We start from the raw sequence: 14314 nt of genomic DNA, 5'->3' as shown, positions 1-14314 counted from the left end.
TTCGCTCGCTAAACAGCCTATGCGGGGAACTCCTTTTTTTTTTTTTTTTCCTTTTTTTTTTTTTTTTTGTGAATTTGAACACCTGAGGATTCTGACGAACCTGAGGCCGAAAGCTCTTTGGAAAGCTCTTATCTTATCGCCACAATCAATGTCCGTGCACAGTTGCTCGATCGTCGCGTCACTTGATCAACGTCTACTGTCACAATTGAAGCCGCAATAGCTCCTGTGTAGCGACAACTGCCACCCCGCCATCGTTCAATTGACTCAATTAATTCCATTTTTCCCTCTCTCATCGTCCTCAGAAACTCAACTGCCGTCTATAATACCCCGAAAACACACCATGTCGTCCTCAGAAGAGCCCCCGAAAGCCGTTGTCGAGAAGGTGGACGAGTCCTTCAAGGAGAGCAGTCGCAAGTTCGATTCGTAAGCCGGCTGCGACATCCCCTGCAAGATCATATCAGTCGGCTTACCGATGTGGAATAGAAAGGACAGGAGCGAATATTATGACCCTTGTCAGGAATTTGCCCAGAGGAGCATCAAGTGTCTGCACCGCAACGGAGGAGATAGAACCATGTGCAGCGACTATTTCCAGTATGACTAATCCCTTACCCCAAGTCGATATTGGCGTTTCCCCAAGTTTGGCATTGAGCACTGCAGAGTACTGACCATGTCCCAGAGCCTATAGGGATTGCAAGAAAGCATGGGTTTGTGCCATCCAACCACCTTCGCCGTCTTACCCAGAACGATACTGACACAATTCAAGTTCGAGAAAAAGAGGGAGGAACGTAAGAAGAATGGCGCCTGGTGGTGATTCAAATCCTCAATAATACGACCTGCAAGCATTACGACGACAGGAATGTCCTCTATAGCCGAGAAAAACTCTAGTCGAGGGATTCGAGAAGGAACGAAGGATGTTGTACATTTTGTAACATATTTGCATGCATGGAACGGAGAAATCATGTTGTACGAGTAATATGGTCATGCCGGAAAAGAATTCTACTTACTCAAGAACCCCCAAAAAGATGTAATTCGTTGCGGAAGCGACGGACAATGGGCGTAGGAGCGTGGTTTACATCGACTTGGGGTTCTCTGAGACTATTGAGCAGCTTAGTGGCAGACATGAGGGGGGAATGCAGAAGGTTTGAGAATGCTCTTAGGGCAGTATAGTGAATCTCCGGCGTCATCATCAATACCCGGAGCCGGAGCGGCATGCCTGCCGAGTCCGTCCTTTGACGATTCCTGCTCCGTACCCCGGGCATGATCGGGTTCTGTCGGGATACATGGGACAACATTTATCCGAAGACCCAATCGCATCCTGTCTCTGCGCACACCTTAGCTTCCGTGTACCTCAGTGCATAGTGCCCCTCCAACGCCAATTCTGCCCCGCCATCCGATCAGAAGCATCACGATGTCCTGGAATCGGCCTCAGCTAAAGAGCGGCGTCGATCTGCAGCTGCAGTCTGCCTTCAACGACGGACAGTGGGCCAATGTTATTCGCCTCGCCGAAAAGAGATTTCGGACCTTTAATGATCCCTATTATGAGGTTTCTCACTCACCCTCACCGCTCACTTGGCCGAAATCACAGCTAATCATACATGCAGGTCGTGAAAATCGTGGCCGAGAGCCATCTGGAATCTCCCTTGGACAAGGCATCACCTCTGATAGCCGTGCAGAAGCTTGTCAAGGATGCATCCGCCGTGAGAGATGCCGACTCCCTTGAGCTGTTGGAATGGGCGTCGGAGGGTTTCCTTGACGATCAGGAGTTTTCTGAGACGTTCGGACCCCTGAAGTTGCGTTATGTCAAGGCGAACCCAAAAGACAAGAACGGGGGCACAAGGTGTCTTGAGTCCTGCTTGCTGCACTGGGACTTGGTTAGCGCACAACAGGTGAGCGGCATCGGTTTCTGAGAGCTCGGTAGACCCCCCTAACGTGTGCAAACAGATCGCTGCTGTTCTTGATAAGTCCTTTCCCCAGGAACGGAGCTTTCTGTTCTGGAACATTGCTATTACACACTTGCTTGCAGTGAGTTTCCATCAGCTCTTGGTGAACTGGAGGCACCGCTGATCATAACCCAGACTAGCGACCAATGTCCTGCCGGGAAGAAGCAGCTTTACGGCATGTTAGCATTGAAGCAAATGCAACGTGCAGCGCAATTCACCGAACAGGTAATGACCCCTGCCAATACTCAAAAGTGTTTTACTGACATTTTACACAGCACAGCGGTGCTGAGAAGAACGGTGACGTTCCTGACCGAGCGATCAAGACCGAGGAAGAGATCCTGCTCTTCTACCGAATTTTGGAGGCCCATGCTTCCGATGCAGAGTGGGAGGCTGCCCTCAAGGGCCCTACGTTAAACCCTGTATACCAGCTTAAGGCTGGCCGCAAGGACTTGTTTTTACTTACTATTGAGGTTTTTGAGCGGAAGGGTCAGTGGAAGGTGGTCTACGACCTCTGCAAGGAGTGTTTCTCGGTAACGGACGACAAGGGCCAGCTGAGTATTCTCGCATGCGATTGGATTGCATGGAAGAAGTTCCTCAATGCTGCTGGCCGGATAGCAGAATCTGATCAAGAGTACGTCGAAAATCCTTCTTGTTGAAACGGTCGCTAACAATATCACTCGCAGAGTCCCTGCTGAGGTCTCGTCGCTTATCGACCGCTTCCTTTCTCAAGAGGGAATCCTGTCCATCTTCAAGCGCAACATCCGCCTGGCCAGAGTTGAAGCCGCTTTTCAGTTTGCTTCGCTGGAAAGGCAAGCCTCCGAGGGAAAATCGAACCAATTCCAGGAGATCTGCCGCTATATCGACATTGAATGCGCCTCCCCTGCTTGCTTCGACGACGTTAAAGGTTTTGTAGAACGCCTCCCACCGCATGAGATCAAAGAGCTTGCCTATGAGCACCTCATCACACTGGCCAAAGAAATCGATGATGTTTCCAAGTCTGCGTCTGTAAAGACACTGGCTTTCAAGTTGCAATACCTCGGCCTCTCATCAACAAAGACGATTGTTCGCGTGCCGAACGAGGAGCCCACAAAACCTAACAACTGGAAGTGTATAGTCTGCGCCGCTGTCAACAAGTCATCTACCTGCACTGCCTGCTTGCACAACATCCTGGAATCGTCCCTTGCTTTGTACTCCACCCTCATCAACTCTTCCGACATTAGCTCTTCACTCGACTGCATACCCGAACTCGCCGTCCTCGCAGCAACATGCCTCGTCAGGCTGAGTGGCTGGCACGAGCGCAGCATCGATAACACTACTTCGCTTTCGAAGAATGGCCGGCGAGATCGCCTCCTCCAGGCAGCCCTCATTATCGAAGACCAACTCACAAGAACCCCAAAGCACGTTAGACTAACACTGGTCGTGGTGCGCATCTACCTTGTGCTCGGATGCGCATCCCGTGCCAAGGAGCTGTGGGATACGGTTGATGTGAAGCGGACGATTATCGATGCTCTCGGCCCATTCTTCTTTGACCGATTATCAACGATCGCTCCCACACTGGTCTTGCCGCCCAACAGACCAGAGAGAGGTCTGCTGCAGGGCCTGAAGGCCCACTATCAAGCCTCTCTCAAGCTGAGAATGCCCAGGCGACTAGCTGATGCATTCGATTCCGAGAGTTACACTTCCATTCTCGAGATGCCCAAGTACATTGAGCGCTTGCGGAAGAGCTCCACGCTCGTGATGGGCCACGTGGAGGAAGCAAGAGCTGCTCGTGCGCTCGGCATCCGGGGCGACTCCGTGTTCGATGAGCCCGCTGTTGGTAAGAGAAGCCCTAGATTTCAAATGCTTTTCATCTACTAACGTCAACTTTCAGAGGAGATTGTCGACGAAACAGTGCTGAACGCAAACATCGACTATGGATCTGTACCAAACCTCGACGCGGCGACAAGCCGGCCCATCTACGACGTCTTGCGTCTGGGTCCCGACCCATCGGTATGTGAATCCTTTGACCGCCCCAAAGCAAATGCTGACAATTGAAATCAGAACATACGCTCGCATCTGTCACTCGGCGCCGAGAGGTTTTTCGAAACCCTGTCATACAAGGCGCCGCCCTCCTACAAGGTTGCCAACGTCGCGCAAACGGCGGCAGCCGAACAGACGTTTATTCTGGAATCTCTCCAGCACCTGCACACCTCCATGAGTAGGTTCCTCCACGCCCGAGGAAACAACCTTACCCAGCAGGAAGAGATATACTACGAAATCATCTCCCTGCTTACAGCCCTGATCCCGCTTGCCATGGCCGCCGGCCAAAGCCCGCCGCCCCCGGAGCTCTTTTCCAGCATAGTGTCGGCCGCCAAATCCGGCCTCGACGTCCTTCGCGCCCTCTCCCTGTCGACGCCCCCCGGGGCCGCAGAAACCAAGACGTTGTCGATGCTCGGCTCGCTGCATGGCATCTGGGTTCTCCGCGACGCCGCTGTAGCGGTGAAGCTGGCTACAAACTACATTACTGCGTTCAGCGAACGCCTCAAGGAACGAGACCGCTCTGGACAGAGCAACATCCCCAAGGACGTAATGGCGCAGGTGAAGTCTTTGGAAACCGCTGCGGCCACAGCCTTGGCGGAGGGCAAGTCCCACGTGTCGTTGCTCAAGAAGGAGAGTGACACCCTGAACATTCGGTTGAACAAGTGGACGTTCGAGGCGGAGGCAGGAGAAGACAAGTTGGCACAGCAGATTCGCGACGTGGCCGGATCACACGTCGGCGTATGGACGCAGAAGGTCACCGACAGCTGGCGGACCAACGTGAAGGGATGGGACATGGTACGCTGGGAATGAAAACCTTGCAACAACCAAGCTGGAGGCAGCCTGGCGAGGATATTTTTGTACTCACCCTTTGGACGCAAAAAACGCAGAGACGCATCGGCCTCTTCTTTGTAGATGAAGCGTGCTGGGGTGTCACTGGAAAGCAAGGAGTTCAAAAAAGAAAGAAAGAAGAAGAAGAATTATCATGCTACCCCGTCTCTTTCCTCATAATGATACGCTCGCCGGGTATATCCCTCCCATGGTGCCATTTTGATAATCCCCCCACAGATGCACTGACGGCCCTCGTGTCCCCGAGCTTCCTCCCAGCATTTTACACCGACAACCTTGTCATTCACTGGTGCCACGCCGGGCAAAGTGTCTTGATATCTCATCTAGTACTCATGCGACTGGGCACCCCGCTTCTTGACACGTTGTCGCGCAATCTCCTCCTGCTCCTCGCGCAGAGTGATCCAGACCCAAAACCAAGTCAGCATCTCGAGGAAGGCAAAGGTGAGAAAGACGCGGTTCTTGAGGCCATCGCCTCCCCAGGTGGAGGGCGTGTAGTTGGGGTTGTGAGTGTGAGCCGAAGGGTGGGAGAAGCGGCCGCCGCGAGAGCCGCCGTAGATGGGGGAGGAAGGGCCGAAGGCGAATGTGTAGATGACGAAGACGAGGCAAATGAAGAGGCGAGCAGGTGCTATTGCCTTAGTTAGAAAGGAGGTTCTTCACGAGGTTTCTCAGAATTCTATCGGACGTACCCTGCGTTCCCCAGTGGTGGTCAACCCAGATATCCTGGGGCATGCTGAGGGTCACGAGGTCACTGATGCCCATCATGCCGAGGACGGCAGCGAGGAAGGCAAGGGCAGGGGATTTGTTTTCGAAGCTTCGTGCGTGTGGCTGGATGAGTTACACCGGTTAGCATACCAAAAAAACGGCATGAAATATCGCTATCACGGCAGCGGGCAGCGGGGCGCAACTCCGAGACTTACCATGCCCATGGCCTCGCCTAGCACGTAGACCAAAGTCTGGTCGGCGATGGTGACCGGGTCTGTGAGAAAGAAGAAGGCGAGGGTGACATGGAAGAGAGAGAGCGAGGTGATGATCGTCTTTGCTGAAATAAGCGCCATCTTGTGCGTGCGTACTATGGACACCAGAGTTGTCCTGCGGTTGTGAGGAGAAGACGGAGTTTCGAACGTAGCCAGACGGGGGGTTGCGTTGGACAGAAATGAATATTTGGTCAAACTGTACAACCCGAAGATCCGTCACATGTCTTATCAGAGGTAGCGTGTGAGCTAATCCTGCAGCTTCAAGTCTTATCGAAGCGCAGCTTCTCATTCGCCTGTTTTGTTGACACAAGGCGAGGCTTCAGCGACCTTTCAGTGGTGCCCCGCTTCCTTGCTAGCGCGGTTGGAGCTTAGCTTAGCTGAGGGAGCATGTACATAGTACTGTGCTAAGTCCCTACCGTTGAGTGGGGGTGGGGTCCTACACCTGGTCTCGGCATGCTCTGTCCTAAGGTGATGAGGACTTGGGTGTAGTGATTTTCCCTGTTACCCAACATCACCAGTCTTGAGTCTACTCTGTTCGACCTGACCAAATTGAGCTGTTAGCCATGGCAGCCGATTCTAAAATTCCGCTCGAGAAGGGGCGCCACATCAAGTACTGGCAGCGCTGCCACAAGACTTTCCTCCCGCACCAGTACACGAGCCATGACAGCACGCGCATGGCTCTGACCTTCTTCATCCTTGCCGCCCTCGATATCCTCTCGCCCTCCGATTCCCCCGCAGAACACCTCCTCACCGCCGCCGACAGAGCCAATGCGCGCAGGTTCGTCCTAGGGCTCCAACACCCCGACGGCGGCTTCTGCGGCTCACCGAACCACGCCCTGCCGACGGAGCTGTACGCTGGGTGGGATTTTGAGAAGAATGCCCCGAAAGCGCGCCATTCGAGCTCTGCCAATGTTGCAGCGACGTATTTTTCACTCTTGGTCTTGGCTATAGTCGCCGACGGTCCCGAAGGAGCCAAGACTGCGTTTGTGGGAGTCGACAGGGTCAAGACGCTGCGGTGGTTGAAGCGTTTACAGCGGTCTGATGGCAGCTTCGGGGAGCTCGTGCTGGACGATGGGCAGATCCAGGGCGGTACAGACATGCGGCTTTGCTACCTTGCTGCCATGATACGGTGGACTCTGAGGGGAGATATGAAAGAAGGAGATGAGGACTGGGTGGAGGACATTGACGTCGAGGCGTTGATTGGACATATCCGCCGCGGCCAGACGTACGACGGTGGACTCGCAGGGAGCTCACAGCACGAGTCCCATGGTATGCCGCTTCCTCTCACTATAATTGCCCCTTCCAAACTCCATGTGTATGGCAAGAAAGCTAGCTGACTCGGATCTTGCAGCTGGTTACGCTTACTGCGCCGTAAGCGCGCTCTATCTTCTCGACCGACCGAACGAGCAGGGAACGACCCCGCATCGCAGCGCGACTATCGAGAAAGGCCTCGTCAACGTGCCGCTACTTGTAAAATTCCTGGCCTATCGCCAGTTCCAGTACCTCGAGCCGGACGAGGACTCGGATGACCCCGACACGGCCAACTTTGCCTTGCCAGAGACGCTAGACCAGCTCTCACTGGACGACAACTCCCGCCTTGTTGGCTTCAATGGGAGATGTAACAAGGTTGCGGATACGTGCTACTGCTGGTGGGTGGGAGGGACGTTGCAGGTGAGCCAGCAATGACTTTTTTTGCGTGAAATCGGGGAACCGTGGCTGATGGCAAGCGCAGATGTTGGGCCAAGTCGACCTCATTGACGAGGAGCCCTCGCGTCGTTTTCTCATGAGCAAAACGCAGCACCTCATTGGCGGATTTTCCAAGTACCCCGGTGGCCCGCCTGATATTTACCACGCATATCTCGGCCTCGCTGCGCTAGCGACCATGGGCGACTCTGCTCTGAAACCATTCGATTCCTCTCTCTGTGTGACCCAAGAAACCATCAGCAAGATTGAGATTGCAAGAAAGGCCTTGGAGGCGTCTGCCAGAACAATAAAGGAGTAGCTTAACTCAATTAAAATCTTTTGGGCTTGAGAAGCTTTCATCGCGACACAAGTGACCGGACAACACTGAAGAGACATGCGGCGTCGACTTGAACATTTTTATTTTCCATCGCAAAAGTATCAGCACCCTCTGTTTAGTACAAGGTATCCTCTAAGTATGGTACATGGCGCCGAAAGGGGAAATATACAGAATATAACAATAAGAGAGCTTTTGTCTCGGCTCGTTCCATTCGAGCCTGTATAGCAGGAGTCGCAACAAACAACATTCCAAACTGGTATTTTTTTTTCAAAAAAAAAAAAGAAAAAAAAGAAATAAGAAGAATAGTGCGATTGAGAAGGTTATTGTGTAATCGATTCTTCGCTCACGTTGGGACTGGCGGGGAGGTTGCCTTTGGTGTAACAGGAGGGCCATCGGTCTTTTTGTCGGCAGACTTGGTCTTCTTGACCGGCGCCTCGCCGTCCTCGTAGATTTGTTCTTCAATGCGCTCTCCAGGCCCCCCAACGACGGGGCTGAAGGCGTCCACCTCTTCGACCTCTTCCTCTGCCTCGTCGTCTTCCTCCTCCTCTTGGATAGTGACTTCACCAGATCGGCGTCCCATCCCCGATGCGCTGGCGCTGCGTGAATGGCTGGAGCTAGTGCTCCTCGTGGCGCTGCCCGCATTATTCCCACCAAAGGCCAGCATGGGGCCTTTAAAGATGTTCCGCTTGCGCCTGGCGAACAAGATTCCCCCGCCCTGTGCGAAAGGATTTGGTGAGCCTGGTGTTTGCGCTGCTCCTGGTCTGGATGGCATGCCCTCGTTGAACAAAGCGAGAGGAGCCGGAGGGCCAGGGCCACGCACAAGACGAATGTTGGACGGAAATGCCGAGGATGTCGGGGTGGCAGGTAGAACCTTGACAGAAGAATGATGAGGTGAATGGCCCCGTTGTAGCGTGTTTTTAGACATTGATGTGGACACAGACCCATTGGAGCTTGTTGAAGAAGCCTTGGAGTGGGAATGGTGATGGTGAGGCATTGAACGAATAGAAGATACCGATGAAGAAGTAGACTTGCGGCCCCGCAGTCCTGCTGAAGAGCGTCGCATAGTAGATCGGGGTGTCATAGGAGATGGGGACAGTGACTGTCGTTTGTAATTCGTAGTTATCCGGGAGGGCATGTGCCCGGGTGTCGATGTTCCAGTCGATGCTGGACTGGTGCCGAAGCCGCCAGAGCCCCCGTGACCAGGAAGTGGCTTGTTTACACGGCCATTAGACGTAACTCCACGGGGAAGCCCGGCTTTCGCTTGGGTTACCGTACCGTCGGTTGTCGGGTGTCTACTCGTCTGCGGTCGCGGACTAGTGTCTTTTGAATGCTTGCTGCCACCCCCTGTGCTGCCGTTCTTATCGACGAGGTTCGGTGTCGAGTGGCTTCCTCTCTTGTTCGCATTCCTTCCCCGGCGAGTGTTCTCGAAGAACCAGTGCGTCCAGTTCTTCCAATGGGCGATAAGAGCCTGCGAAGGCTTCTTTCGGACTTTTTGTTGCTGTTCAGGGGGTCGCTCTGGCGTCCCGTTAGCAGCCAAGGCTTCCGAAGTTGTCACCAGGTGAAGGGTCGAACCCCGAGATCTCGCGCTTCGAATGAACCCTTCCTTAGGGGGCGGTACTGGGCGCCGATTTCTGGACGTACTAGCAGACCGGATCGAATCCTTATCAATCGGGGGTGGGGGTTCCTCCATATTTGGGCTCCCATTCTCTTTGCTATGTTCTGGGAGACCGGGCAGATCTCCAAAATCAGAACAGTGTGCGCTTCTTCTTTCCGAACGACCTCTTGCTTTTGGTGTTATCGGTGCGTCCTCGAGTCTGATGAATCGGTTTGTCAGTCCACCATCCTCATCGACCTCTTGGAGCACTGGCGCAACTCGCTCCAGCCTGCTTGATGCGGCAGACAGACGCCGCAGACTCCTGTTCTCGGCCTCTCGCTCGCGACGTTTCCTCTCTCTTCTGCGCACTTTCCGCGCCTCCTTCTCAAGGAGTAAGGTCCACCAGCCAGCCAAAGCGTCGCACCGTTGGGAGAGAACACTCTCGATTACAGAGTCAATGTCGACGCCCGCGCTTCGCATGCGCTGCAAGGTCTCCTTCTCCAACGACGTCGCAAATGGTGGTGGTCGTTGCAGCTTAAGAATCGCGTGCTGCGTTGGGGCATGCTCGGCGAGGAACGGGTGCGACAGAATTTCCGGAAGCGAAGGCCTGAGCAAGGGCCGTTTGGAGAGGAGAGACTTGATCAACGGTATGGCAGCCAAGGGCAAGTGGTCGGGGTATTTCGGTTCTTCGCTCAGAATTCGCGTCCGTGTAACGTTGTCGTCGTCATCGTCAAAAGGGAGTTCTCCGCACAACAAAGCGTAGAGGATGACGCCCAAGCTCCAAACATCGACCTTCTCTCCTGCGTATTTCTCGCCCTTGAGCATCTCGGGTGCCGAGTAGCATATAGTACCACAAAAGGTCTGTAGGTGGTTCGACTTGCCCTCGTACTCTCTCGTGAAACCAAAATCAACAAGCTTAACATTTTCATGCTTGTCAAACAGAATGTTCTCTAGCTTCAGATCGCGGTGGACGCATGATTGCTGATGTACGTAGGCGACAGCGCCAACGAGCTGGGCAAAGATTTTCTGGACTTTGTGGACGGGAAGAGGGCCGTGTTCTAGCAGGTAGTTGTACAATTCATCACCTGCAGTGTTGCTATTAGCATTACCGTACCGGCCGTGACAATTGCGCAACACGCAGGCTTACCAGCACAGTATTCCAGAACTAACCAGACCAAATTTTCCGTGACTATGACCTCGTATAATCTGGCAATGTGAGGGTGGACGAACTGTCGATGGTGGTGGATTTCTCGAGCGAGGTTCGAGTCGCCTTTGTTCGCAGACTTGAGAACGACCTGTACGTCCCAACGTCAGCCGAGCCGCCAGGAATTTGCCATATCATCGACCACTCGAAGTGGCTTACCTTGGAGCCATTGGTGAGCTTGTGGGTGGCCAAGTAGACCTTGCCAAATGAGCCTTTTCCTATCAAACGACCGAGGGTGTAGTTGCCGACGGAGCCGAGATCCTTGCTCGAGAATTCGCTGGGGTGAAGGGAGTAAAGTCAGTCATGGCCGTGAGGGCGGTAACAGAGGGCGAGAGTCGAGACTTACTCGAGGAGCTCTTGATATGATCGAGCAAGCTGCCGCAGTGTTAACAAGAAGTCATCGTGAGTGTTAAGAAGGACTGCGAGCGATTTGCCAGTCCTAGCCAGGGGCCAGTAATGGGGCTTGCTCGATGGTCGCGATGCAACAAGATTGAAAGGAGACAACGCACCTTGGCCTTTCGACCCAGGGCCTCGGCATTCCCTCGATTCGCCTGCATCCCTTCACAAGGCGGTGACCAGCACGTCGAGGCCGACCGAAGCGAAGCTCGGCTTCGGAGGCGGGCTCAAGCAAGACACGCGACAACTCGGGGTCGGGATCGGGTCCGGGGTGCGTGAGGAGGTTCAGGAGCGGCGTCTCTGGAGCCAAGAGCGGCGCACAACGAGCATCAGGTGCATCTAGGACTCTGGCGAAGCAGAACGTAGGAGGATAAGAGACGGGCTGGGTGTTGTTGGAGGCGATCGCAGGGGTTGAGAGTTTGCAATTGAAGCTTGTCGTCGTCGAGTCTGGTTCAGGGTCTTTGGTCGTAGGATGTAGTGGGTGGCTTTGGGGGGGAAGGTTTAGTGCTGTGCTTGTGCTGCATCCACGAACAGACCCAGCCAGGTCTGTCAGTCAAGTAAGGCGAGGCAAGGCGAAGCAAGGACCAGGTGCGACGGTATGTACCTTGGCTGCTTGGCCACTCACTATGGAAGTAGCGTGGCAGCGTAGGAGCGCAGTACTAGTAGCATAGGAGCAAGGATGCAAGGCAAGAAAAGAGAGAGGAAAAGGGAAAAGGTACAGTAGGGTGAACCGCCACTTCCCGCCTGCAGACGAAACGACAGCCAGAAACGCAGAGTGGGCCGTTCGCGACGGTGTCTGTGGGATTTTAGTGGATGGTGATGGACCCATCAGAATTCCAGTACCAGAGATCAGCAGGTCTATCTGGGGAAAGGGCGGGCAGATGAGCCCACTGAAGCCGCCTGGAACATTTAAAATGTTAACCTTTTTTTTTTTCTTCTTTTCCTCTTGTGCTTGTGCATACCAACCGTGATTCTCGCATCATTGACCTTACCTGCAAAACTGCAAATGCACCGACCTGGCCCTGCGCAGCCTCGGGCCGTCTCGCAGGTGACCGGGCTCTGCTGTCTACACTGCGATTTTTAAGTTTGGGGCCATGGAGCCAGCTCATTAATCAGCTAAGGTAGCTCGATACCCTGTTGCGTTGTCCATCACAATGGCTAGCCTAGCCAGCCTGAGGTTATTAAATGCTGCTCCAACAATTCCTCCACACTGGATACAAATGAAAGTAATGTTTCTTATGATCCAGTCTCACATGTTATAAATCGGGCATCGAGATATGCCATTTTTTGCGTAAGGCAACGGCATGTTTCTCAAAAGAGACACTCAATATTAGGGATATAGTGGTTGTGAAATTGGATCATTAGATAAAATCTATCCAGTTTCCCCCCACTGCAGCTCTCACTACCTTTATCAGTGGCGAGAAAAGTGGACACGCCAGGGGATACACTACACTATGTGCAAGGAGGGAAGCACTGAAACTGGGCGACGAAAGAGAAGCTCATGTCACCTTATGAACATGAGCATGCGGGAGTATGGGGGTGGCTAGTGGCTGATGCTCCCACTACGCTACGACGTAGGGAGAAGGTACCTAGAACAGGAATGTGCCACACGGGGTACCGAGCACAGAGCACTACGTACTGCCTGTGGCTAGAGCCAATGGCGGGAGCTTGGATTGGAATGACCTCATTGACCACCTGTAGCTCCATGTCCCCTGTTCGGGTCCAAACATTGGAGACAACGCTCGCTTCGTTTCCGTCCCCCTCCATCCGACACCGCTCCGTTTGCAACCTCTACTTGTCGGACTTGGGCTATTGTTGGTGTCAACACTCCGCTAGCCATTGAAGGCGCACAACCACTTTGTTCGCCAGCTGAAGGCCACCGTCGACACCTGCAGTCGTCCCTCCGCCAAAGAAGATGCACATTTCTCAATTCTTGGCCGTTGCCGCCCTGCTGCGGCTGGCCGCGACATCCCGCATTCAGCAACCCCTCGGCGCCGATGCTTCCCCGCAGACGCCTCATGGCCCGGTTGTCGCAGCCACCTCCGCCTCCACCACCTCCTCTGCACCTTCTTGGCGCAACGATCTTATTTCGCTGCACCGCTCTCTCATTGAGATTCCCTCCATTTCGGGCAATGAGAGTGAGGCCGGCAAGTTCCTCGTTGATTATTTGACCGGCCGAGGTTACGTCTCTCATCTGCAGTTTCTGCCTCCGCGTGATAACAACACCAACGAAACTCCACGATTCAATGTCCTGGCTTGGAAGACGAACCAACGTCAACCTAAGCCTCGCATTGTCGTCACCTCTCATTATGATGTCGTGCCGCCTCATATTCCTTACAGTATCTCAGACGAGAAAATCACCCCCGACACCCGTATTAGCGGCCGAGGCAGTGTGGACGCCAAAGCCAGCGTAGCTGCTCAGATCATCGCGCTTGAAGACCTGCTCGCTCAGGACAAGGTAAATGAGGAGGATGTGCTACTTGTGTTCGTTGTAGGAGAGGAGGACCGCGGTGATGGCATGCGCTTCTTCTCCGACTCGCTGCATGAAGTCGACCCGCCCGTGCAGTTCGAGTCGGTTATTTTCGGAGAACCTACGGAGAACAAACTTGCTTGTGGCCACAAGGGCGGTCTCTATTGCGACATCAAGGCTAGGGGTGTTGCTGGCCACTCTGGCTATCCTTGGCTGGGCAAGTCAGCCAACGAAATCATGATCAAGGCACTGGCCAAAATCATTTCCACAGACCTCGGAAGCAATGAGAAGTGGGGAAACACCACTGTGAACGTCGGCCAGATTACTGGTGGCGTTGCTCAGAATGTTATTCCTGAGTCATCTGTCGCTCGTATTGCTGTTCGTGTCGCTATCGGCCCTGAAGCAGACGGTGGCAACATTGTCAAGGCCAGAATCCAGAAGATTCTTGATGAGACGGACGCCGAGGATCTAGAGCTGACTTGCACTCATGGGTACGGTGTTGTCGAGGCCAACTGTGATGTTGATGGTAAGTAACAAGCTTCCCCCTTCCCGCCCTGTTGCCATCCGAAAATAAAACAAAACTGATCGACGCTAGGCTTCGAAACACTGGTTGCTAACTACGGCACTGATATTCCCAACTTGAAGGGTTCGTACACGCGCTACCTCTACGGACCTGGTACAATTTTGGTTGCTCATGGCCGTAACGAGAATCTTACGGTCGCAGACCTCGAGGAGGCTGTGACGGGCTTCCAGAAGTTGATTCTGCATGCTCTCAAGTAGTTTGCTGGTTCCCATCTCCTGGATTGGATTTCATGTAATCATCATGCCTCCATGCTCTCTAGAATCTAATC

At 53.7% G+C, this 14314-nt stretch overlaps 6 protein-coding genes across 6 annotated transcripts; 4 read left to right on the top strand and 2 right to left on the bottom strand.

The window, feature by feature from the left end:
• Window positions 1-340: 340 nt before the first annotated feature.
• On the top strand, window positions 341-811 carry CTRU02_204904 (cytochrome c oxidase-assembly factor cox23; the record flags this gene model as incomplete). The annotated part of the gene is made up of 4 exons (XM_036732271.1): window positions 341-423; window positions 484-591; window positions 677-704; window positions 764-811. The coding sequence occupies 4 exons, from the start codon at window positions 341-343 to the stop codon at window positions 809-811; spliced, it is 267 nt and encodes an 88-aa protein (XP_036576047.1).
• Window positions 812-1408: 597 nt separating this feature from the next.
• Window positions 1409-4769, top strand: CTRU02_204903 (uncharacterized protein; the record flags this gene model as incomplete). The annotated part of the gene is made up of 8 exons (XM_036732272.1): window positions 1409-1543; window positions 1602-1886; window positions 1942-2022; window positions 2076-2165; window positions 2216-2571; window positions 2624-3756; window positions 3811-3929; window positions 3981-4769. 8 exons carry the CDS (start codon window positions 1409-1411, stop codon window positions 4767-4769), a joined length of 2988 nt encoding a protein of 995 aa, XP_036576048.1.
• Window positions 4770-5128: 359 nt separating this feature from the next.
• CTRU02_204902 (uncharacterized protein) lies at window positions 5129-5860 on the bottom strand (the record flags this gene model as incomplete). The annotated part of the gene is made up of 3 exons (XM_036732273.1): window positions 5129-5430; window positions 5492-5630; window positions 5723-5860. The coding sequence occupies 3 exons, from the start codon at window positions 5858-5860 to the stop codon at window positions 5129-5131; spliced, it is 579 nt and encodes a 192-aa protein (XP_036576049.1).
• Window positions 5861-6342: 482 nt separating this feature from the next.
• Window positions 6343-7781, top strand: CTRU02_204901 (prenyltransferase and squalene oxidase; the record flags this gene model as incomplete). The annotated part of the gene is made up of 3 exons (XM_070204450.1): window positions 6343-7048; window positions 7131-7450; window positions 7512-7781. 3 exons carry the CDS (start codon window positions 6343-6345, stop codon window positions 7779-7781), a joined length of 1296 nt encoding a protein of 431 aa, XP_070061554.1.
• A 361-nt stretch (window positions 7782-8142) lies between these two features.
• On the bottom strand, window positions 8143-11154 carry CTRU02_204900 (uncharacterized protein; the record flags this gene model as incomplete). The annotated part of the gene is made up of 5 exons (XM_036732275.1): window positions 8143-10478; window positions 10541-10688; window positions 10757-10874; window positions 10944-10972; window positions 11107-11154. 5 exons carry the CDS (start codon window positions 11152-11154, stop codon window positions 8143-8145), a joined length of 2679 nt encoding a protein of 892 aa, XP_036576051.1.
• Window positions 11155-12908: 1754 nt separating this feature from the next.
• Window positions 12909-14243, top strand: CTRU02_204899 (acetylornithine deacetylase; the record flags this gene model as incomplete). The annotated part of the gene is made up of 2 exons (XM_036732276.1): window positions 12909-13989; window positions 14059-14243. 2 exons carry the CDS (start codon window positions 12909-12911, stop codon window positions 14241-14243), a joined length of 1266 nt encoding a protein of 421 aa, XP_036576052.1.
• Window positions 14244-14314: the final 71 nt, after the last annotated feature.

This window comes from Colletotrichum truncatum (assembly GCF_014235925.2).
Source record: "Colletotrichum truncatum strain CMES1059 chromosome Unknown Contig_0003, whole genome shotgun sequence".
Lineage (NCBI taxonomy): Eukaryota > Fungi > Ascomycota > Sordariomycetes > Glomerellales > Glomerellaceae > Colletotrichum > Colletotrichum truncatum.
Note: the sequence above shows the minus strand (reverse complement) of the source record. Positions and strands in the feature narration are given on the sequence as shown.